The 24,755-nt window shown below is 43.5% G+C and overlaps 1 protein-coding gene across 1 annotated transcript in view; it reads left to right on the top strand.

The window, feature by feature from the left end:
- The first annotated feature begins 14,405 nt into the window (after window positions 1-14,405).
- Window positions 14,406-24,755, top strand: part of LOC115092174 — a 77,802-nt gene continuing 67,452 nt past the window's right edge. The window contains exons 1-4 of the mRNA XM_029602813.1: window positions 14,406-14,486; window positions 15,793-15,914; window positions 16,598-16,662; window positions 20,223-20,392. Coding sequence (XP_029458673.1) covers window positions 14,437-14,486; window positions 15,793-15,914; window positions 16,598-16,662; window positions 20,223-20,392 — 407 coding nt within the window. The 5' untranslated portion in view covers window positions 14,406-14,436. The remainder of the gene's footprint in view (window positions 14,487-15,792; window positions 15,915-16,597; window positions 16,663-20,222; window positions 20,393-24,755) is intronic.

The following is a 24,755-nucleotide window of genomic DNA, read 5'->3' on the forward strand; positions in this document are numbered from 1 at the left end:
TCAGGAGCGGAGAGGGCGATTTAAATTTTACAACCTGCAGGCGCCGTGCGCCGAAGGTGTGCGACAAAGGGGCTGGCCCCTTTGTGCGCCCCTTCGTGCAGCCACTGAGTCCAAGAAGAAGTGAGAGAAAATAGTAATAAATAAAAGTAAGTTCATCACCCGTTCCCGACCGTCTTTCACCCTTCCATCTGCTGAGATTCGTGCCACCTCTAAGCGGATTGAACCCGCTCTCCCTTTGTTCTGGGACTCTCTCTGTGGTAACCCACAATTCCTTACCGCAGCTTAGAGCACTAAGTCAAATATAAGTGCTTTTAGCCTCCTTCAACCTCCAGTGTCCTCCACTCGGACAGCATTCAACCTCCACTCGGACAGCATTCAACCTCCACTCGGACTGCATTCAACCTCCAGTGTCCACCACTCGGACAGCATTCAACCTCCACTCGGACTGCATTCAACCTCCATTGTCCACCACTCGGACAGCATTCAACCTCCACTCGGACTGCATTCAACCTCCAGTATCCACCACTCGGACAGCATTCAACCTCCACTCGGACTGCATTCAACCTCCAGTGTCCACCACTCAGACTGCATTCAACCTCCACTCGGACTGCATTCAACCTCCAGTGTCCACCACTCGGACAGCATTCAACCTCCACTCGGACTGCATTCAACCTCCAGTGTCCACCACTCGGAGAGCATTCAACCTCCACTCGGACTGCATTCAACCTCCAGTGTCCACCACTTGGACAGCATTCAACCTCCAGTTTCCACCACTCGGACAGCATTCAACCTCCAGTGTCCACCACTCGGACAGCATTCAACCTCCACCTGGACTGCATTCAACCTCCACTCGGACTGCATTCAACCTCCACACGGACAGCATTCAACCTCCAGTGTCCACCACTCGGACAGCATTCAACCTCCACACGGACAGCATTCAACCTCCACTCGGACAGCATTCAACCTCCAGTGTCCACCACTCGGACAGCATTCAACTTCCAGCATCCACCATTCGGCCCCTACAGTCTCTTTCAATTTCTGGTACTCCTCACCCGATTTCCTTCCTCTCCCTCACCCAACCAAAGATGACAACTTTCTCCAACTCTTATTTCCAAAACAGACACAGCCACCTTATTAACATCCCCCTATTGAAAAACAACAAAAACTTCTTATGTCTCACCTTTCTTCTCATCAATGCGCAGTCATTGTCTAAGAAACACATGTTAATTTCTGATATACTACACGAAAAAAATCCTGACTTCTTCGCCATAACTGAATCCTGGCTAAAAAACACCGATCAAGTAATTCTGAACCACCTTAACCACAATGACTACGATACCTTTTCAATTCCCCGTAACTACAAAAGAGGAGGAGGCCTGCTACTTATCATAAGAAAACACTTTTCAATGAAAATAATCCCACACAACCTCCCTAAACAATTTGAAGTTACTCTCTTCGACTCCCAACATCTACAAATCTGCCTCGTTTATTGCCCCCCTAAACTACTAGACAACAACATTTCTCCGCTCATTGATTTTCTCATCTCTAACATCAACATAAAAAAACCTGTGATCATTCTTGGAGACTTCAACCTCCATACAGACGCCAACCCCCATTCTCCTAGTTGCGAAACTCTTCTCGACATGCTATCAAGTCTAAACTTCATCCTTCAAGTGAACAACCCTACACACAAAGCAGGTCACACTCTCGACCTGATTTTCACCAACAACTTCTTCATGAACTCTTCTATTTCTCACAACCCAGTCCCATGGTCTGATCACCATCTCTTACTCTGCAAATCCCAAACGAACTTCAACAACCCAACAAATAATAACTCTACAAAAAAATCCTTCAAATTCCATCCACCCTATCAAATTAATCTTCTCCTTCAAGAGCTGGGTCTACAACTAGCGAATCTTGACTTATCAAACATAAATAACGCTATCCAATCATGGTCCTCAATCACTGAAACAACCGCTAACATCATTAACCCGGAGAAGATCAAACACCTAAAGAACAAAAAAGAAATACAAAACCCATGGTTTAACACCACCCTAAAAAACATGAAGTCAGCTCTCAGGAAAACAGAGAAAGAATGGCAAAAAAATAAGCTGCCTGCTACACTACAAAAATACCGTTCACAATTAGCAGCCTACAAGAAATCAATCCAAAACACAAAACGGAACTACTTCGGCAATAAAATTATAAATTCCTCCAACAAACCCAAATCCTTATTCAACCTTGTAAACAACCTCATCTCCGATATCCACATCTCCAACACTACTATTACCAAAAAAAACCTAAGCCAAGATTTAGCCATCTACTTTAAGGATAAAATCTCCAAAATAACAAACACCTTCATCACCTCTTCTTTCTGCAAGTTACAAACTTCTTCAATTAACATCCCTCCTTGGCTCGACTTCAGACCTATTTCCATCACTGAAACTGAAAAAATGATGAAGAAAATCAACCCTGCTCGTCATGAACTCGACACCATTCCCACCCGAGTTCTTAAAGAAATTGCCTATCCTTTAGCTCCAACAATTTCAGCAATCATCAACAAATCGCTCGAGGAAGGCGAGCTGCCTCCCAAGTTAAAAATTGCCACCGTCACTCCTTTATTAAAGAAAAAAAACCTCAATCCAGATGACCTAAACAACTACCGCCCAATCTCCAACCTACCCTTCTTTGCAAAAATGATTGAGAAGGCGGCATTGAAACAACTCAACGACCATCTAGACGATAATAAAATTCTTTATCCTTCCCAATTCGGCTTCAGAAAAAACCACAGCACTGAAACCCTCCTCCTTAAACTCTCCAATACCATCCTAAGAGGTTTTGACAACAAAAAAGGATACCTTCTGATTCTCTTAGACCTCTCTGCTGCCTTCGATACAGTGGATCATAAAATTCTCATCTCCTGTCTAGAATCCATTGGGCTGGCTGGCAAAACTCTCAGTTGGTTCTCATCCTTCCTCAGTAACAGACACTTCAAAGTTTTTCACAACAATAGCTCTTCTTCTCCTATCCCCCTCGATACAGGTGTGCCTCAAGGATCAGCACTTTCACCAATTTTATTCAACATCTACCTGACCCTTCTTTGCCATCTCTTATCTAGTCTTGACATAACGTATTACATGTATGCAGACGATATTCAATTACTCATTCCTATTTCTTCCTCGATAGAAGATGCTATGTCTAAAGCAGCCTCACACTTGGATACTATCAGAAACTTGCTAATTCATCTTAAATTATGTCTAAATACAAGCAAAACCGAATGTATCCTAATTGCCAAAAAAAATCCTGGACATTTAACAATTCCACCCTTCTACTTTGACAAGACCCTCGTCCTTCTCAAAGAGAGCGTTAAAGACCTGGGTGTCTGGTTAGACACTGACCTAATCTACAAAAAACACATCTCCACAAAAATAAAGGAAGGCTTTCACAAACTTCAAATAATAAAACATCTAAAACCCCTACTCCACCCCCATGATTTCAAAACTGTCCTTCAAGCCCTCATTTTTTCAGGTTTGGATTACTGCAACCCCTATTGATTGGCCTTCCAAAATCTTCCTTGAGACCCTTGCAGCTCCTTCAGAATGCTGCAGCCAGAGTTCTAACAGGTACAAGAAAAGCTGATCACATTACACCTGTTCTCAACCAATTACAGTGGCTCCCTATTGAAAAAAGAGCAGAATTCAAAGTCCTCACCATACTCCACAAAGCAATATACAATGCCGACTATTCCGCCTTTGATGACATCATTCACATCCATTGCTCCCAACGTACTACACGAACTGCCAGCAAAATTAATCTAGTGATTCCCTCACTACCACAGGCTAAATTATCCTCCACCAGAAAGAGCCTTTTCCATCATCGGCCCTAAGCTCTGGAACTCGCTTCCTCATTGCCTCACCAATCAAGATAACTTAAAATCCTTCAAAAAAGACTTAAAACCCTGGCTTCTCAGCCAATCTTTTAAAGATAGCACTCAATGACTTTAAAATTCTTTTATATATTCTGCCATTTTTCAATCTTCAATCTCCCTGTTACAATGATACAGATGCCCTTCAATGCTTCATGAGATATATGTACATCTATTCAGGGTTCTATCCTGTGTTTTCTCGTTATACATTCTCCTGTTGTATTTACTATCGTTAATTTTAAATTGTAATCTTCATACATCGTTCTATGTAACCGTATGTAAACCGGAGTGAAGGCAACTCTGCTATACCTCGATATATAAAATGCTAAATAAATATCAGGTATGTGATATCCTAGATGTCCAAAAGCAACGCCATAGATGGCAGTAACCTCTTTTCCTGGGAGGGATATGGGCCTGAGGAGAATTCTTGAGAGCCAGCATTCAATATCCTTGACAAGAAATTGATCAGGCAATTCCACGCTACTCACCCCCAGAAACCGAGACCCCCAGGAGGGGGGACTTAGGAGAGGGGATACTGTTATGCTTGCCGACCACAGAGGGCCGCGGTCGGCTTCACTCACCCTCTGATGCCTGTCCACCTAAGTGGGCCTGGGCTCCCTGGTTGAGGCAGGAAGCTGCCACCAACACCGCACAGCTTTGCCTTCCCCCAGCGCTCCTGCAGGTGTGGCAGTCTCCCCTGGGCTGAGCTCCCTCTCTCAGCTGCTGCGCCGCCCAAGGTTGTCCTGCGATGCTGCCATCTTCGTCCCTCCTGGCCGGGCACCGCCCTAGACACGCATGCGCGGCACCCTCACAGATTTAAAGGGCCCATGGCGGGAAATCTTCCACGGCCCCACCTGATGACATCTCCAACCTTCCCATATATAAGGCAAGCTCTGACAGTCAGAGCATGCCTTGGCAACAAGTCCCATCGCGCTACCTGAGCTGTGTTCCTGTTTTCCAGCGTTCCTGTTTTCCATCACCCTTTCCTTCTTTTTTTCCTGCCTTCCCACCTGCTCCTCCTTTTGGATGGATCCTTGGCTTCTGACCTTCTGCACGGACCTGACTAGGAATATCACCACCTGTCCATGACCTTCTGCCTGGACTTGACTATGAGCTCCCGCCTAGCCACCTTCCCATGAAATCATCCACACAGAGGCCCACCAAAGATCAGCTGGCCCCAGTAGCCAAGGGCTCAACCTGTGGGGACCGCGAGCTGGTATTGGCGAAGCTCCAGCTGGCCTATGCTTCGCATCTGACCTCACCTGCCGACAGTGGGATCCTGAGGGGTCTACCCCCTCAGGCAGCGCCAACTCCTCTTTGGCTCAAGGGTCCACTCTCCATCATCAACTGCCTTAACGACATCTTCTGGCAATGAATTCCAGGACTTCATTGTGCATTGCGTGAAAAAGAATTTTCTCCAATTTGTTTTAAATGTTCTACTTACTTACTTCATAGAGTGCCCCCAGTCCTTCTGTTATCTGAAAGAGTAAACAACCGATTCACATTTACCTGTTCTAGTCCTCTCATGATTTTGTAGACCCCCTCAGCTGTCTCTTCTCTAAGCTGAACTGCCCTAACCTCTTTAGCCTTTCCTCATAGGGGAGCCATTCCATCACCTTTATCGTTTTGGTTGCCCTTCTCTGTACCTTCTCCAGTGAACATAAGAACATGCCATACTGGGTCAGACCAAGGGTCCATCCAGCCCAGCATCCTGTTTCCAACAGTGGCCAATCCAGGCTATAAGAACCTGGCAAGTACACAAAAACTAAGTCTATTCCATGCTACTGTTGCTAGTAATAGCAGTGGCTATTTTCCAAGTCATCTTAATTAATAGCAGGTAATGGACTTCTCCTCCAAGAACTTATCCAATCCTTTTTTAAACACAGCTACACTAACTGCACTAACCACATCCTCTGGCAACAAATTCCAGAGTTTAATTGTGCGTTGAGTGAAAAAGAACTTTCTCCAATTAGTTTTAAATGTGCCATATGCTAACTTCATGGAGTGCCCCATAGTCTTCCTATTACCCGAAAGAGTAAATAACTGATTCACATTAACTCATTCTAGACCTCTCATGATTTTAAACACCTCTATCATATCCCCCCTCAACCGTCTCTTCTCCAAGCTGAAATTCCTAACCTCTTTAGTCTTCCCACATAGGGGAGCTGTTCTATTCTGTTTATCATTTTGGTCGCCATTCTCTGTACCTTCTCCATCAGAACTATATCTTTTTTGAGATGCGGCGACCAGAATTGTACACAGTATTCAAGGTGTGGTCTCACCATGGAGCGATACAGAGGCATTATGACATTTTCCGTTTTATTCACCATTCCCTTTCTAATAATTCCCAACATTCTGTTTGCTTTTTTGACTGCCACAGCACACTAAACCGATGATTTCAATGTGTTATCCACTATGACACCTAGATCTCTTTCTTGGGTGCTCCTAATATGGAACCTAACATTGTGTAACTATAGCATGGGTTATTTTTCCCTATATGCATCACCTTGCACTTATCCACATTCAATTTCATCTGCCATTTGGATGCCCAATTTTCCAGTCTCTCAAGGTCTTCCAGCAATTTATCACAATCTGTTTGTGATTTAACTACTCTGAACAATTTGGTATCATCTGCAAATCTGATTACCTCACTTGTCATTTTTCTTTCCAGATCATTTATAAATACATTGAAAAGTACAGTTCCCAATACAGATTCCTGAGGCACTCCACTGCCCACTCCCTTCCACTGAGAAAATTGTCCATTTAATCCTACTCTCTGTTTCCTGTCTTTTAGCCAGTTTGTAATCTATGAAAGGACATCGCCACCTATCCCATGAATTTTTACTTTTCCTAGAAGCCTCTCATGAGGAAGTCAGTGCATCTATATCTTTTTTGAGATTGATCAACCAGAATTGCACACAATATTCAAGGTGCAGCGCACCATGGAGCAACACAGAGGCATTATGACATTCTTCATTTTAATCACCATTCCCTTCCTAATAATTCCTAATGTTCTGTTTGATGTTTTGATCGCCGCAGCACACTGAGCTGACAATTTCAATGTATGGTCCACTATGACACCTAGATTTTTTTCCTGGATGGTAATTCCTAACATGAAACCTAACATTGTGTAGATCTAGCATGGGTTATTTTTCCCTATATGCAACACCTTTCACTTGTCCAGATTCAATTTAATTTTTCCTGGCACTGAAGTTAGGCTCACTGATTTGGAGTTTTCTGGATCATCCCTGGAGCCCTTTTTAAATATCAGGGTTACATTGACCACCTTCCAGTCTTCAGGTAGGGGCTGGATACTTTGATGCACTGGACCTCAGGCTTGTGGATGCACTGTGCATCGATGCACCATGCTTCGGGTGCATTGGTCGTCTGCTTTGAATGTGTTGATGCACTGATGGCACTGGTGTCAATGCACCACACTTTGAATGCTTATCTGTTTTCAACACAGGCTGGGGTGGCTTTTGCTTTGACACAAAATGGCCAGCTGAACTAAACCCCCTGGTCTCAGCTTGTGCAGATAGGGGAATTTTTGAGGAACTTCCTTCCAGTCCTTTTCCCAAGGAGGCAGATGACCTTACATGTGGGAGGAAGACCTACTGCATTTCTGGAGAGATATACGGAGTTCTTCCATGTACCAGATCCTAGAGCATTGTGAATACAAGGAACATTCATCCGAAGGTTTCATAGTTTTTCTGGTCATGATCTGATCCCTGGCAGCAATGTTGGTGTAGTGAGGGACGTGATTTTCCCACATGAGCAGTTCTTAAAACCACTCATTGTAATAATTTTGTTTTCTTCTGGTCCAACAATTGTGAAAGAATATAAATCTCTTCTTTTTTTTTTGGTAGCACTTAAAAGTGCTGCTTTGTGACTGCAGAAGCAGTGAGGGAAGGAAGAAAAAGATTTTTGACCAAAACAACTATTTGAAGGAAAACATAGTGGAGAAATGAAGTATATGTCCTTGCTTCAGCATGGATAAAAAATGACCGAGGAGGTTCACAAGGTCATGTCCATGTAGGAACTCCCGCACATGCTCAGTAGACTCAAGCTCTACATCGTGGAGAGACAAGTCCATTCAGTGCCACCAGATGACATCACTCACATGTGATGACCACATGCAATGGCTAATTCAGCCAGCTTACTGGTGGAAAACAAGCTCAATAACTTGACAAGGTCAACGCCTGGGGAGAACATTCATTTTGAAGGTAGCAATCCGTCCCAACCATGAGATGTAGTAGCGACTCCACTCTTCCAACTCTTTGTAAATTTTCATTAAAAGTGGTGGGTAATTAAGACTATAGATATCTGTATGCGCTCCAATATATACTCCCAAGTATTTTATCTTATCCTTAGCCCATCTAAAGGGGAAGGCAGCTATAAGTGCACGTACTTGGGTATCTAACAAAGAGACATTTAGAATTTCAGTTTTATCCTAGTTAATGGAGTAACCATCCACCTGACTGTATGATTTTATGATGTCCACCACTGCTGGTAGAGAGCTCGAGGGATTGGTAAGCATCAATATCACATCATCGGCGAACATAGCCAATTTGGTCGATAAATCCCCCACCTGAATACCAGATACTTCTGGAGAATTTCTAATTTTCTGGGCCAACAGTTCAATGAAAATAGCAAACAATAAAGGTGAAAGGGGACACCCCTGCCTAGTCCCTCGTTCTACAGTGAAATAGGAGGAATATCCGCCATTCATCTTGATGCACGCTTTTGGGGCGTTGAACAATGTTTGAATCCAATTTATAAAAAAATGTCCAAAGCCCATCTTATCAAGAACTTGTAAGAGGTATGGCCAGTGGACCAGATCAAAAGCTTTCTCAGCGTCCATGGCCATCAGGAGAAAAGGGGAATTACATCGTTTGACCACCACAAAGAGTCCAGAATTTTCCTAACATTATCAGACGCCATGCATCCTGGGATAAAGCCGGCCTGATCCGGATGTATTAACTGTGCAATATAGTTATTAAGCCTACTAGCCAAAATTTTAGCTAGCAACTTGAGATCAATATTCAACAAAGATATAGGCCGATAAGAGCCACATTGTGTGGAGTCTCGACCCGGCTTAGCTATGATAGTGATGCCAGCAACGTTTGAGTTGGGAGCCAACTTTCCCTCTGATCGTAGTGCATTAAACATCCTAGAAAGAGGGACTGATAGCTGCCCCACAAAGCACTGATAAAAGCGAGCAGTAAAACCATCTAAACCAGGTGATTTGCTCACCTTCAGTTGTTTTATAGCGCAAGAAACTTCCGCCGCAGTAATTTCTGCATCTAAACAAGCACATTGACCCTCCATCAGGTGTGGCAGTGAGACATCCCACAAAAAAGCCGCAATATCTGAATTAGCAATAACAGAATTACCCCGATATAGGTTTGCATAAAAGCGAAGAAAACGGTGTCTAATATCCTCATTAGAGGTAAACATTTGACCCTGTTCATCCTTTATTTTGGTGATAAGATTCTGCATTTGCTTCGCACTCAACTTATTTGCTAGTAATTTCCCGGCCCTATATCCCCCCTCAAAATATGATTGTTCAGCCCGCTCAAGATCATATGCTATTTTAGCGGCATCTAACGCTGCAATCTGAGACCGACAGCACTCGATTTCCTCTAAGCAGACACTAGAGGAGGTGCGCTTATGTTGCTGCTCCAGCGTCGACAGATGGTCAATAAGTGTCTTCCTCAACTGCCTCTGTCTTCTTAACATGTGAGGCTCTGGCTATAAGTGACCCTCGTATCACAGCTTTCAAACAATCCCAAATGATGATGGGCGAAATATCGGGTGTTGAATTAAGGAGCAAATATTCATTTATACTCTGCCTACACTGAGTAAGAAAAGGCTTGTCGTCTAGCAAACTATCATTTAACCTCCAGAATCTCTGACCCCGGTCATATGCTGGGAAAGATAGTTCCACCCATAGCGGAGCATGATCTGACCAGGTGATAGAATCTACATTGGCCTTCATCACCCTATGGAGAAAACCTTTGTCAACAAATATATAATCAATTCTGGAATACATATTATGTGGTTTAGAATAAAAGGTGTATTCCCTCTGCTTAGAAAATAGAAAGTGCCAGGTGTCCTCCAATTGAAAATGACAGAGGAAACCAACAAAACGTTGCCTATCTTTCTTTGTGGTTGAACCCCTTCCTACTGATGTATCAAGCTTGGGATTAATAGGGATATTACAATCCCCAGCCATTATTAGGTGTCCCTCTAAGTGTGCATGGACTATGCTATTTAAATTATCAAAAAAAGGTGCTTGGAAAACATTAGGAGCATAAACATTCAGCAAAGTAAATTGTTCCCCCGCAACCAATATGTTAAGCAACAGATACCTCCCATCAGGGTCAGACACGCATCTGCGTAGTTCAAAAGCAAAATCTTTCTGGAACAGGATCCCCACTCCTGCGTATCGCCCTGTCTTTGTGCAGGCAGACCAGAATTGATGAGGATATTGAGGTGATCGCAGTAAATGCTCAAATCTCCGCTTCAAATGAGTCTCCTGTACCAGGGCTATCGCAATGTTGGCCCTCTGGAGATCATTAAACAAAAGTTTACGTTTGCGAGGGGTGTTTAATCCTTTAACATTTAAGGATAACAATCTGAAAGTCGTCATTGACCCAGAGTGGATACACTGGTCCCAAGCAGCCTGTCCAGAAGCAAACTCAAATCTGTAAAGGTGTGCCCCTGATGTATAACAAAATGCATGTAAGAACATAAAAAAACCCAGCTGAGAGAACCAATAATCCCCACCCCTGATCACAAGACCATGCAAACCTCTGGTCTCGCAGCCCATTTCAGGGGGTATGGCACAGCAGAACTCCCGCTGCCCATCCCAAAAGGAATCTTTAAGGAAGATCAGCAAATAAAATAATGCAGCCATCCAGGGACTCTCACAAAAGGAGATGTATATTCTGGTATGCAGTGAGGAAATGTCATGTAGGCTCGGTAGTGGTATTTTCCAGGTCTGGTGTGCGACGCAGCCTCTTTCCTCCTTTACCCATTCTCTGCCAGCGAGGTTCATCCTTCTGCGCTGTGGTAGGTGAAGCGGGAGCTTGATAGTCTGGTAAACTAAAGCCTGCTTCCTGTAGACATCTTGCGGCCTCCTTCAAGGATTGAGCCTTGTATGTTCTGCCTTGAATAGTGAATCCAATCCCAAAGGGGAATAGCCACTGGTAGCGAATGTTTTCTTTATTCAAAAGCGCAGTAACCGGTTTCAAATCCAAAAGCTTCTTGAGAGTGAGGGGGGAAACATCCGCATATACCTGGATCTCGTGCCCATCCAATTGTAACTTCCCCTGTTTGCGTGCTAACATGTAAATCCGCTCCTTGACTGCATATTCATGAAAACAGGCAATGACATCTTTGGCCTTATTAGCTGCCCTGTGCGCTTTTCAATTTTCACTGTAGTAAGCAGAGCATTGTCCCGAGGTACCATTCCCTTGCGCATGTAGCACCTCTGCACAAAGTTTAGAAATGACTTGCACGCAGTCTGAATATTCCTGGGTCTCCGGGATACCTCTGAACCGGAGGTTTACTCTACGACTTCTATTTTCTAGGTCCTCCAGCTTTACAGAAAGCTGCTGTATTTCGTTCGACAGGACTGCATTCTCTTTTTTAATGATGCTGAGTGACTCCGCCTGGGCCTCTGTGAGTGTTTCATATTCGAATATGCGATGCCCCATGTCACTCACTTCCTCTCTCAGTTCTCCCACCACCTCCCTGATTTCTGCTTTAAAGTTTTGAAGGTCGTGCCTCAGCTCACTAAACCAAGTTTTAAACTCACCCCTAGTAGGGATTTCAGAATCGGGAGCCGCTACCATCCAGCAGCAAAGAACACCCGAGCAGATGCTCTCTCTCACTTTCTCGAGCCAGAGGATATGCCAGAGACTCCTAGGCACATCACTGACCCAGCTTGCATAACTCTCGCTGTTACCAACACGGTGCCAGCTGGGATGACGGTGGTCCCATGCCATTTCTGGGAATGTGTCCTCCGCTGGGCCCATGACTCGAAGTTGGCCGGCCATCCTGACCGGGCTCAGACCCCTGAGATGTTAAGAAGACATTACTGGTCGCCCAGCTTGGTTAAGGACTCCCGCAGTTATGTAGACTCCTGCCCCATCTGTACACAGCAAAAGCCTCCAACTGGTCGCCCTTGAGGGCTCCTCCAACCTCTTCCGGCTCCCACCGAACCCTGGTCAAGCATCTCTACTGACTTTATCGTCAATCTACCTCCGTCAAAGGGCAAGACGGTCAACTGGGTCATCATCGACCACTTTTCGAAAATGGGCCACTTCATTCCACTGCAGAACATCCCCTCGGCTCCCGAGTTGGCAAAACCCTTCTTAAATAATGTATTCCACTTACATGGTTTACCCAGAGAGATCGTCTCTGATCGTGGACCACAATTCACTGCCAAATTCTGGAAATCCTTGTGTAAAATGTTTGATATTACCCTGAACCTGACGTCAGCCTATCACCCTCAAGCGAATGGCCAAGCCAAAAGGACGAACCGGTCCCTGAAGACATTCTTGAGATCCTACGTCAATGATCAACGGAATAATTGGGCCAACCTCTTGCCATGGGCCGAGTTATCCCACAATATCCACATTGCCTCTGCCACTGACATCTCACCTTTCTCAGTGGTCTTTGGCCACCAGCCATGCCTGCCTCTCCCAGTGCCGCTTTCAGTACCCTCACCCTCTGCCCAGTCCACAGCACAGACAATACGTCGGTTGTGGAATCAAGTCAAAGAGAGGCTAGCTCATGCAGCCGAAAGCGCCAAACGATTCATGGACGCTCATCGTCGCACCGCATCTTTGTTCTGACCTGGCTAAAAAGTTTGGTTAAGCACCAAATCCCATCCCAACGACTAGCCCCCAAATACATCGGACCATTCCCAATCATCAGCCACATAGGGGCAGTAATTTATCAACTACAGCTACCTCGTAGCATGGGCATCCACAACACATTTCATGTGTCCCTCCTTAAACCTATGGTACTGTCGTGCCCACCAAACAACCACCCGCTCCACCACAAGTCTCCGCTGAACCTGACGCCACACTTCAGATAAGATAGGTCCTCAATGTCCGTCGGCGTCGAGGCCGTTGGGAATACCTCCTTGCTTGGGAGGGATTTGGGGCCGAGGAAAACTCTTGGGAACCCTCACATAACATACTTGACAAGAACTTGTTGCGGGACTTCCACCAGGCTCATCCAGACAAGCCACGACCGAGGAGGAGGAGGCCTAGAGTGGGGGGGGGGGGGGGGATTCTGTTTTGCGCCCTGTCCGTGATCGGCCCGTGCCTGGGCCTCCTCACCTCATTCCTGCTCCGGTGGGTCCCGGGTCGTCCTCCCCCGCTGCTGCCAGCTCTGCTCGGCCTTGGCATCCCGCGGTGGCGTCCGCCAGGCCTTCCACTTCTCACCAGGCCTTACAGCGGGGCTTGGCTTCCTCCATGGCATTGGCCCCACCCCTAGGCATGCGCACGCAGACCGCCTGGCCTCTTAAAGGGCCAAGGGCAGCTCCTAGCTCTGCGGCGCGCCCTAATTGATTCCCGGATATAAGGAAGTGGTCAGACACCACTTCCTTGCCTTGACAATCGGGTCGTACACTCCGGTGTCTCTAGTTTGCCTGTTCCAGTGTCTCTTGTTCAGCGTCTCCTGTTCCAACGTCTCCTGTTCCAGCGTCTCCTGTTCCTTCGTCTCTCCATCCCTGGTAGTACCCTTCGGACTGATCTCACGGTACTGACCTCTGCCTGTTCTCTGACTACTCCTGATTGCTGCCTGGACCTGACCTCTGCCTGTCCACTGACTACTCCTGATCGCTGCCTGGAACCGACCTCTGCCTGTCCACTGACTACTCCACTCCTTTTCTCACTAGGTCTCTGCTCCCATATACCCATCTCATTGAAGGTAGCCATTTCTTTACATCTCTTGTAGGCTACAACCCATTTTTCCACACCTTCACTGCTTTAACTGACCCCAAAGATTCTGATTCTCTATTTCCCCCCCATAACTGGTGCTTCCCCTCAAGCCCTCCACTACCCTGTCTTCATCTCCCCTGTCATTGAACCCCTCTCCCATCCTCTACCACAAAGGTCTGCATACAGTCCTTCCTAACTCCCACTCCTCCATCTCCCCTCTCTTCAACAGGCCTTTACTACTCCTCTTCCCCCTTTCTAGGCCCCTGATCCTTAAGTCCTCCTCACCAAGGCCTTGCCCCCTACCAAAAAGCCTCAACTCTTCCATAGCCCATATTTTCTTCCCTGAAATATGCCTTCGGCTTCCTAAAACATGCACACCTCTGGTGAGTACTTTTACAATTTGCTTTTAAATGATGACATCACAAAAAGTGATTGTAGACCCTGGTAACCAATAGGTGTATCCAAGCAAACAGAAAGTCACTTGAACTTCAACTGCTGTTCAAGATGGATGATTTGTATGTGCTTCTGGTTAAGAAACCTGTATTATTTTCAATGTTTCTTCTTGTCATTCTAGTGACTGATGTATTGTTCTTTCGATACACGTGAGTGTTGCTTTTTGGTTTACCAGGATTATCTTACGAGTTATTTTAAACCAGAAATTACATCAGGACAAACATATTTAGCAAAGTTACCGTTTACCATTTCTTATGGACTAAAAGTATAGTTTTTAATAGGGAAGAGATACACCACACATTTTAATTTCATTAGATGTTTATTTCCTTGCTGAATATTCTGAAAATATATAGTTTTAGAGACGTATTACTAAGAACATTTTAAAAAAATCCAGTAATCGAAACCTACAAAGCCTTCTTGTTTCAAACTTTTGTTGTAATGGTAAAAAAAAAATAAGAATCTAAAATTTTCTCTGAAGAGATATTAGGATGTAACCATCAAATATGTTTGCTACCTCTCCTTGGCCTCTTCCCCAGCTGTTCAAAAGTCCAAAATAAATCTTGGTAAGCCTGTGAAGAGTAAGAAACCATCTGTTATCAATATAGTCTGACACAGAAGAGAGGATGTTCGTATAGGAAGAATGAATCTATGGTGTCTAACTTGCTTGCATTTGGAAGGCCAGTCCTTCATTTGGGTTAAAGAAAAAATGGTCATTTTTCTTTCCTCTATCCTGCAAGAAAAAAGTTATCCCATCCATTTAATGGCAATGGGCTGTGACATTGTTACTACAATTATTCCAAAATATCTCTTAAAATATCTTTGGAGGAGGCAGATGTCTATGGATGATATCATATTGCTACATGCTGGAGTGCGGATTGAAGTTCAAGTTTCCAGAACAGTATGGCTGAGAGTGCTCAGGCATGTCACCAAGCTGATGTGCTCAGACCTCCGAAGGGAGGGAAAACGTCTGCTGTTACTTTGGGGAAATCCCTGCTGGTCATAGAGCAGCACTAAGGATTAGTCTGGAAGTAGACGTTCCTCCAGACCTTGAGGCCAAAGAATGGTTTGTATCACCTGGATATGGAATCTGGGATGGAGGATTATAAAGAGGGAAACAGAGGCACACATGAAAAATAACTTTAGAAACCTGGGAATCCTACTTGAATCCTAGTTTCATTGTTATCCAAGGAGGTTGTGGAGATCTTCCAATACAACCAGACAGATATTTCTGCAATAGTTCCTATTGAACCATGGGTATTAAGCAATTTTTGGAGTCACAAAATAATTGAAAATTGTAATTACATTAGTGCAGTTGGCATTCTGTGTCTCATTCTTCTTTTTCATATGAAATTGGTTACAGGATGGTGCTTGATGTTTGAGATCACCAAAGCAGTAGATCAAGCCACACAGCCAGGCTATGATCAGATTAATAATGAATGCATTCTTTCTCCTTAGGTGCACCTGGTTAGCTGACCAGCTTTCCATGGATTTGCCTATATTCGTTGCAGTGTTATTTCATCTTCTGTTCATCTTGTTCACCATTGTATATTATAAAGCTCCAGAATTCCTGTGGAGAGGTAACTTAGCAGACTGCAAACAATGACATTAAGAGAAAAGAGAACTCTCTACACCTAAAACAACAAAGGCAGAATCCCAGCAATCATTGGGAAATAAGAGATAAGCAAAATTAGAGATTGTGAGGTCTGTTTTTCTCTGATCTATATGTTCTCTCACCCTAACACGATAGTACACTGTTATAGAGTCCATCAAGCTAGGGCGAGAGAACATAGTAGAAATCTCAACTTTGTGAGACTTTCTTCACTTCAAATGACATCAAATCTTCACCGATGTGTACTGTGCTGTTCATATATCTCACTCTGCATATAAAACTGGCCCCTAAACCAGCACCAAAACCTCACCTCGAGCTATTAGATGGCTCTACTGTGAAGACCTTATAGAGAGTCTCTCTCGCTCCTCCATAAGCTGGATTCAGGGCCCAGCAGAATGGCTTTCTTGGGGTTGGCAGGAAGATATAAATAGGAGAACCCATCCCCAGGTAGTTGTGACCACACCAAGATAACAAACTAGTGAAAAAATGAGCAACAAATATCCCCAAAGAAAAACTACAATTTCAATACACATTTATTCTCCTAAATGAATCCCCATCAAGGCTCCCATGTTCTTTTATGGAGGCAGGATGAGGGCAACATTTTGTGTTGGGATTGTTCACTAGAAATTCATTCAGTTTTTATTATTCCAGAGTGTGGCAGGGTATACCATACAAAATGCAAGGGAACAATAGAAGATAGAAGCATGTCAAATAAGGTGAGTAAAATCAGATTCAGCCTGCCATAGTGCTGCACCATTCCTTCATACCACAGCTCCAGTTACAGGTCAGCTTAGATATCTTCTGGCATACAAAACACTCATGAACACAAGAAAGGCAATAGGGAAGGTAATTTTCAAAACGAATTTCATGGGAAAAACAGGTCTTTGCCTGAAAATATAGGCTTTTACAAAATTGTTGGCTGAACATGTGGGTAAAGGTACATAGGGCTTCAATGTGCATACTTTTATCTGCAGTTTGAAGAGACATTCTAATGGGTGAGGTTGGCAGTGCCAGAACCAGCGTTTTCTGCACCCAGGGTAGATATTCAGCAGTATGCCTTCCCCTGAGTCAACTTAGCAGTGGCTGCACAGTGCTCCCTACTTTTGTGGCAAAGACATAACTGTCCCTTTGGTGGCGGCGACTCCAGCAAAGCATCCCCTTCTCTCTTCCCTCCTGACCATCATTACTTTCTTTCTCTTTATCTTCTCCCACCCTTGCCTAGCATTCACCATTTTTTCCCTCCCACACCATTCCCTGCATCTCCTTCACTCTCCCCTCCACTATCAGTCCTGGATCTTTCTCCCTCCCTCACTGCTTGCCCTGCTTTCCTTTCTCCCCCACCCATTCTGTGCCTGGCATTCTTCTCTTCTCCAACAATTCTTATACAGCAGCAGCAGCAGCAGCCCCCTCTCTACCACCAATCTTTTACATAGCAGCTTCCCCGCTCTTTCCTCATCACCTAACAGCCCACTCTCTCTCTCAGTCTTGATTATCCCCTACAACCTCCTGCTCAGAAGAGCAGCCCCCTCTCCTCTCCCTCCTTCTTTCTACATCTATAGGCTCCTCTTCAGGGACCTCTGAGGCCACAGCATTCCCGTGGGAATCAGAGGAATTTGCTGAGTGGTATTATGGACAATATGCTGACAAGAAGTGTGAGTTTTGATAATATTTTGCTTGAAGAAAGTCAAAGTTTAGAGAAGAGATGACTGAGAGGGGGATATGATAGAAGCCTACAAATTCATGAAAGGACTTGAACAAGTTAATGTAAAATGGTTATTTACTCTCTCAGATAATAGAAGGACCAGGGGGCAGTAGCTCATTTAAAACAAATCGAAGAACATTCTTTTTCACTCAGCACATAGTTAAACTTTGGAATTCATTGCCAGGGGATGTGGTCTCAGCAATTAGTGTTACTGGGTTTAAAAAAGGATTGGATAAGTTCCTAGACTAGAGGTTAAAGCCATAAACTGTTATTACAGTAATTAATAAGCAATGGTAACATGGAATAGACTTAGTGTTTGGGTACTTGCCAGGTTCTTATGGCCTGGATTGGCCACTGTTGGAAACAGGATACTGGGCTTGATGGACCCTTGGTCTGACCCAATATGGCATTTCTTATGTTCTTATGTTCTAAAGATATTTAGGATGTTTAAACACCCAATTGACATCTTGGAAATGTAATGAAGGAAGAAGAAATACAGTATAAAAGTATATTTATTTTTTCTGCGGTTCATCTCAGCTATTGATTCCTGTGACTCATCGTTGATATGGTTATAATCATTGTGCAACTGACTGCTGGCAACCCCATAAGAATTAAAAGTTTCTGTTTTTTGAAAGATATCTGAAACCCTATTAACTAAACCCTAGGATTGTAGGTTTGAGGTATGAGTTTGGGCAATCTGAAGAAGAGAGAGTAAAAGTTTCTTGGTTAAGGGATGCAGTCAGATGGTCATAGAGGAGGAGGGAAGATTTTGTTGCTTTTCCCCATCCAGCATGAGAAAATACAGCCTTTGCCTAAGGGCCAGTATTCTATTCCATCTGCTTGACCATTTTGTGATTTTTGAACCTACAGAGACTGGTGTCAGACTCCAAAACCCAGCATCCACATCTTTTATTTTATGTACTCCAACCAGGAGTACATAAATAAACAATATTACAACAATGGTGGAAACCTTCAGTTTATTTGGCTCTTCTACCATGAAGTAGAAAACTAACTTTTCAGTGTAACCCTCCACAGAAGGGCACATAAAATGCTTGCTCTTGCTAGAGTTCAATAAGAATTTGGATCAAACAGATAGTGCCATGGACCTGGGCCCAGAGGCAAGGGCAAGATTATTGAGCAGAACAGGGAAATCTAAAACACACAGGTTTCTTTGAAACCTTTTTGACTGCTCTCCCCACTAGATCTCCCAAAACTCACACTGATAGTTAAAATAGGGACTTATTTCAAAGATTATATTCAAACAACCAAACTTTTATTTTCAGGGATTACCTGCAGTCAAGAGATTACAAAAGGATTTGAAAAGGCATTGATTAAATCAGGGGTTCAAGACTCCCACAGCCAGGCTGAAGAAGCATTAACACCCATAAACAACTTATTGCCTTACATTAGAGTTACAAACAAGTTTGTTCAAAATGATACACAATACAATTTCCCTAGCAACCTCTCCCCCTTTTACTTCATGAAATTCCTTCTCAAAATATCATGTTCACAGTTGCTTCAACTAAATTCTCCAGTATATATCCAATGCAAGATCATGAATTCTTCTTACCACCTTTGTGCATCACAGTAACCTCCCAGGTCATCATAGAAATACTCCACGAGGCCTTGGCAGGATTTCCCCAGATTCCCCAATTCAAGGTTCTCTGGATCTCACACTTCAAGGTCTTCCACACAGTGAGACCCCTCTCACCCCACAATGTTCTTGACCACTTCCTACTCCTTTAGAAACACAGGATGGATCCATCATCTGTTTTCCTGGTGGGAACAAACACACTAGCAGTCTTGGACTTTTCCCCTTGAGGAAGAAAGCTCCTGCAGAGCCCTATCTCTGAGATGGGCACTCCTGGCACCCCACACTCCTTGTGGGTCACTGTAAATTCCCCACCTCCTCCGGCCAAACTTCAAACTCAGAATTATATAGTCCCAATACCACTCCCATCACAGGCCTCTCTTCTAAAACCTCTTAACGGAGACATACAAATTAGAGTTTAGCTATGCCTGTTCCCATAGATTCCTGATTGCACATGGATAGTGTAATTTTACCATACATGTTGCCATCTATTGGCCATTCCATAGAATTGTCCCATCAGTAATTTTCTAATCACAACGCTCAAAACATTTCAAAAGCCCAGGAGTGGTTACATGGACTCCACCATGCAGTCCTTTTCAGGGAATTCCTTAATGATGCAGGGTTCCTGTGTGGAGCTCTATCACATCAGGAAGACATTTTTTTAACCTTTATTGAAAAATAATATTTTTATAAATTCATTTAAATTATGGTTAACCTGTGGAGAAACTTGCAGCAAAACTTTAGAAAATACAAAAGACATCTGAGGAAACTGGCTGCAAAGTTCCTCAGATCAGTGGGTCCATTTTGGATTGCTATGGATTTATGCTGAATTTTCACCAGATTCACAGACAAATATATCTGATGAATTTTCCCAATCCAAATTTCATATCAAATATAGGATAAAATCCATCTTGTTCAAGTTTGGCAAATTCTATACATCATTGGATCCTGTGAGGGCATGTGTGATATTTTTGTTTCTATAGGATATGGATGAGCACAAAAATTCAGTGGACAAAAGAATTGCCTGGTACATCTATGGTAGCTACTTCATGTTTCTGAGCGGCCTGATTCTCTATGTGATTATACTGCATGTCTACTCAGCAGTATACCTTTTTCTGAACAACAATCCTGTCAACACTGGAATGACCTGCACGTATCCTTTGAAGAAAATATAATTTTTCAGCTCTTTGGTAAAAAATCAGTTTCTCAAGCACAAACTTGCATTCCAAAGCAGATAAATCACAAGGCAAAATCCAAAGCACAAAAAATTATCACAGAAAATAACAGTACCAGTGTAGGTTACTATGGGAGTTAATCTTCAGAGATAAAACACCAGTAAGAAGTTTAGCAGAGTCCCACAGGGCAACCACCAGTGAACTGCTAACCACTAGCAGTCACTAAACTAAAGTGGATGTCTCTTGGCGTAAACAATTACTCATTTCCTTAGTCTGAGACTCTAGGGTCATGATCAACCCAGGAACGACTCCTCTTTCTCCAGTGCACAAAATTTAATTCAAACCAGTAGAACGATTTCAGAAATTCCTGTACCCCTAAGTGACATTAGCCACTATCATCACCATTACCTAGATGAGTTAAATTCTCAACACAGGAAACCTGTACTGGAACAAGGGGTGGGGCTGCTGCTGGGTCACTGAGCATGCACACCGGCTCACAGGCCCAGCCTGGGTGTGGCTCAATTTCCTGGTGCAGTCCAGAAGCTTAGAATAACAGCAACATTGACAATACCTCTGGTGCCTATCAAAATTTGACACTGGAGTCAGTTGTCTACATTGTCTATTCCTAAACCCTGGCTTGTGTACCTACCTGGAATTATACCCAGGAAATAAAAAATTATGTTCTCATGTATATTTTCATGGGATGGCTCCCGCACCCATTCTTTTTCCTCACACTAAGGGAGAGTTGATATTTTCACAGGGGCTTTCTGGGTAAAAACCCATTTACCTATGGAGAAGTAAAGTTGCTTATTGCAACAGTGTTCTTCATAGACAACAGGATAAATAAACCTCATAAATGGGTGATGTCATCCAATGGTGCTGAGATGCAAAAGCTTAGAGCTCAGAAAGATTGTCCTTAAAACATTAAGAAATACAATGAGAAATGCACGATGAAAGAGTTTATTTATTTATTTATTTAAAAATTAATTTATGTCCGTGCCCTCCGAAGTTCAGGGCGGGTTACAATAGAAACATACATAATAAAACATTCATAATAAAATAATCACAATAGGGTAATAAATATAATGGTAAAAATAAAACAAAAATGAACATGAACTGTCATACAAGAATAGACTTGAAAGGAAAAACTAAATGATTTAAAGAAACTTGGAGTGTAGATGTGGAGGAGAAAAGTATTTATAGTTGTTGCACCCGTCGGTCGCAGACAGCTGTGACCTCTGATGCTCACCTCTTTTTTTCCCTGCACCAGCGATTCTTGGAAGAATGCCAGTCTCCGCCTGCAAACGCTGCCTTCCCCAGAGTCCCCGGGGCGGCATGGGTGATCCTGTCCGCCATCTTGATTCGGGGATTACCTAGGGCATGCACGCGCGTGCCAGGCCCTCTCTTAAACACGTCATGGCGGGAACCTCGAGGGCATCCCCTCCGCATGACGATACCTGACAGTGTATTTAAGCTATTTGGACTTTGCTTTCTACGAGTTAGCAAGGACTTCCTTTCTGCTGAATTCCACTCCTCTTGGAGATGCTGAACTCGTTCCTGCACTCCGGTCTTTAACGCTTTAGGTACCAGCTCCTCAGGGGCTTTGTCGCATTCTGGCTATCCACTCCTCGGAGGGCCTTCCTGCTTGGAGAATCCATCTACACATATTGGGACCCAGCCTTGTTCAGCCTTGTGAGTACGCTACTCGTTTGCTACTATCTTGCTGACAGAACCTCGAGTGTACCCTGTGTCTTGGGCCACTACCGTGCTCACCTCAGCATACCTGCTTCTACACTTCAGCATGAGTACCCTCATCTATTCTGCTCTGCTGACCTCCTGCACATCAGTGCTGATTCTCGGCATACCCTGGGCTGCGGGCCACTACCGGATCTACCCCTGAGAAGTGTTCATCTGGAGGAGGAGTTCCCTGGCGTACCCCTCTCTACGGGCCACTACCGGGGATATCATCACTGAGCCAACTTACTGCTCTGGACTGTGTCTTTCCTCCCACTTGGTGGGTACTTCACCTATGTTCCAGTCTAATAAAGTCTCATTACTAACTGTGTCCATCTCAGCTGAGGCCACGCCTATTGTGGTGAGTCCCCACAGGGCTCCTCCCTGTGGGTGGAGTCAGCTCTCACTATGATCCAGGGCCCACAACCAAACAAGAACATAACAATTGCCTGATTGAATAGATGGTATTTCAAAGCTTTTTTGAAGTCCTTAACACCAGGTATAGATCTTATGTGGAATGGTATAGAGTTCCATATTATGGGGTCAGCAATTGAAAAAGCACACTCATAAGTTGCTGAGAATCTGGTTAATTTTGGCGAGGGTACTTCAAGCAGAAATTGGTTTTGTGATCTAAAATTTCTTGTAGGAACATAGAAGTGAAGAATTGCATGCAACCATAGACTGTTGACATTGTGGATTAGATTGTGTATTGGGGAAACTGTTTTATATATTATCCTCCATTGTATGGGTAGCCAGTGGAGAGAATGGGGATCACCTGTGATATGATCATACAGTCTTGCATTAGTGAGTAGATGAGCAGCTGACTTTTGCACAAGTTGTAGGGATCTTATTGTAGATTGAGGAAGACTGACATAGAGAAAGTTACAGTATTCACTATTAGTAAGAATCAGGGATTGAAGTACAGTTCTAAAGTTGTCATGTTCAAGTAAGGGCTTAATGTGCCTAATAAGACGGAGCTTGTAGTATGAAGTCTGAAGTACTGATTTAATATGTGTTTTCATTAGGGATGTGAATCGTTTTTTGACGATTTAAAAAATCGTCCGATATATTTTAAATCGTCAAAAATCGTTAGAGGGACGATACAATAGGAATTCCCCCGATTTATCGTCAAAAATCGTAAATCGGGGGAGGGGGAGGGGAAGGGTCCCGGTGTGATCTTCCACTCTCGGGCCATGGCTGCATTAATAGAAATGGCGCCGGCGCTACCTTTGCCCTGTCCCGTGGCCCGAGAGTGGAAGATCACACCGGGACCCCCCCCCCACTGGACCCCAGGTAATTTAAAACATTTTGGGGGGTTCGGGAGGGTGGGGGATTTATTTTAAAGGGTCGGGGTGGGTTTTAGGGTTGTTTTAGTGTGCCGGTTTTCCCGCCCTCCCCCGATTTACGATTTAAACGATTTTTAAAAAAACAAAACCGCGACGATCAGATTCCCTCCCCCCCAGCCAAAATTGATCGTTAAGACGATCGATCACACGATTCACATCTCTAGTTTTCATGTCTAGTTTGGGGGTCAAAGATAATTCCAAGATTACAAACAGATTGTGATATTTGGAGTGTAGTATTCTGAAGACAGAAAGTTGTTGATGGATCAGAAAAAGCTGGATTACCAAGAATTATTATTTCTGTTACTGACAAGTTCAAACAGAGCTTATTGTGAGACAACCATTTGTTGATAGAGGATAAGCAAAGAGAGATGAACTGGGATGTTAAATGCCAAGTCTAGTATGTTGGAAAAAAGAAATGAATGTCATCAGCATAAAGCCGGTTTGAGAGACCAAGAGTAGCAAGAAGATTACAGAGAGGTGCAAGATAAATGTTGAATAGGATGGCTGAAAGGGCTGATCCTTGCAGAACGTCCATATTGATTGGGAACCATGTGGAGGTTGTAGTCTGAAAACAAATTTGTTGTGAGCGGTTCTGTAAATAGGATTTAAACCAAGAGATGACAGTGCTTGTAATACCAAGGCTAGAGAGTCAAGAGAGGAGTGTATTATGATTATCAGTGTCAAAAGCAGCAGAGAGATCTAGAAGAATGAGAGCGTATGATGTTCCAGAATCAAAACCATGGTGAATTATATCGGTGCTTGTTGAGTAGAATTTCAGTGCTGTGGTGAGGTCAAAAACAAAAAAAAACAAACCCCTCTCAGTTAATTGACCTTTTGTTTTAATTTGTTTAATTTGCTTAAATTCCTTTAATTACTTGTATGTTTCAAGAGCCTTAATTACCATATATTTCATACCCTTCAGAGTGCTACAATTAATACTTATTTAATTTCCTAACTACCTTAATTACTAGTCTGTCTTATATTTACCTGCAGCCGCTATAATTTTCTTATAATGTGCCGTTGTTATCTCTCTTGTTAAATGTAAACCGATGTGATGTTTTTCACTAAATGAATGTCGGTATACAAAAATCTGCAAATAAATAAATAAATAAATTGATACTGGTCTAAGTTAGAATGTTCATTAAGATAACTGGTAAGTTGTTTTAAGACTACTGATTCAATGATTTTACAGAGAAAAGGGAAGGAGGAGATAAGGTGGAAATTACTAAAGTCAGAGTCAATAATAGTTGATTTCTTTGGA

This window comes from Rhinatrema bivittatum, chromosome 1, assembly GCF_901001135.1.
Source record: "Rhinatrema bivittatum chromosome 1, aRhiBiv1.1, whole genome shotgun sequence".
NCBI classification, from domain to species: Eukaryota; Metazoa; Chordata; class Amphibia; order Gymnophiona; family Rhinatrematidae; genus Rhinatrema; species Rhinatrema bivittatum.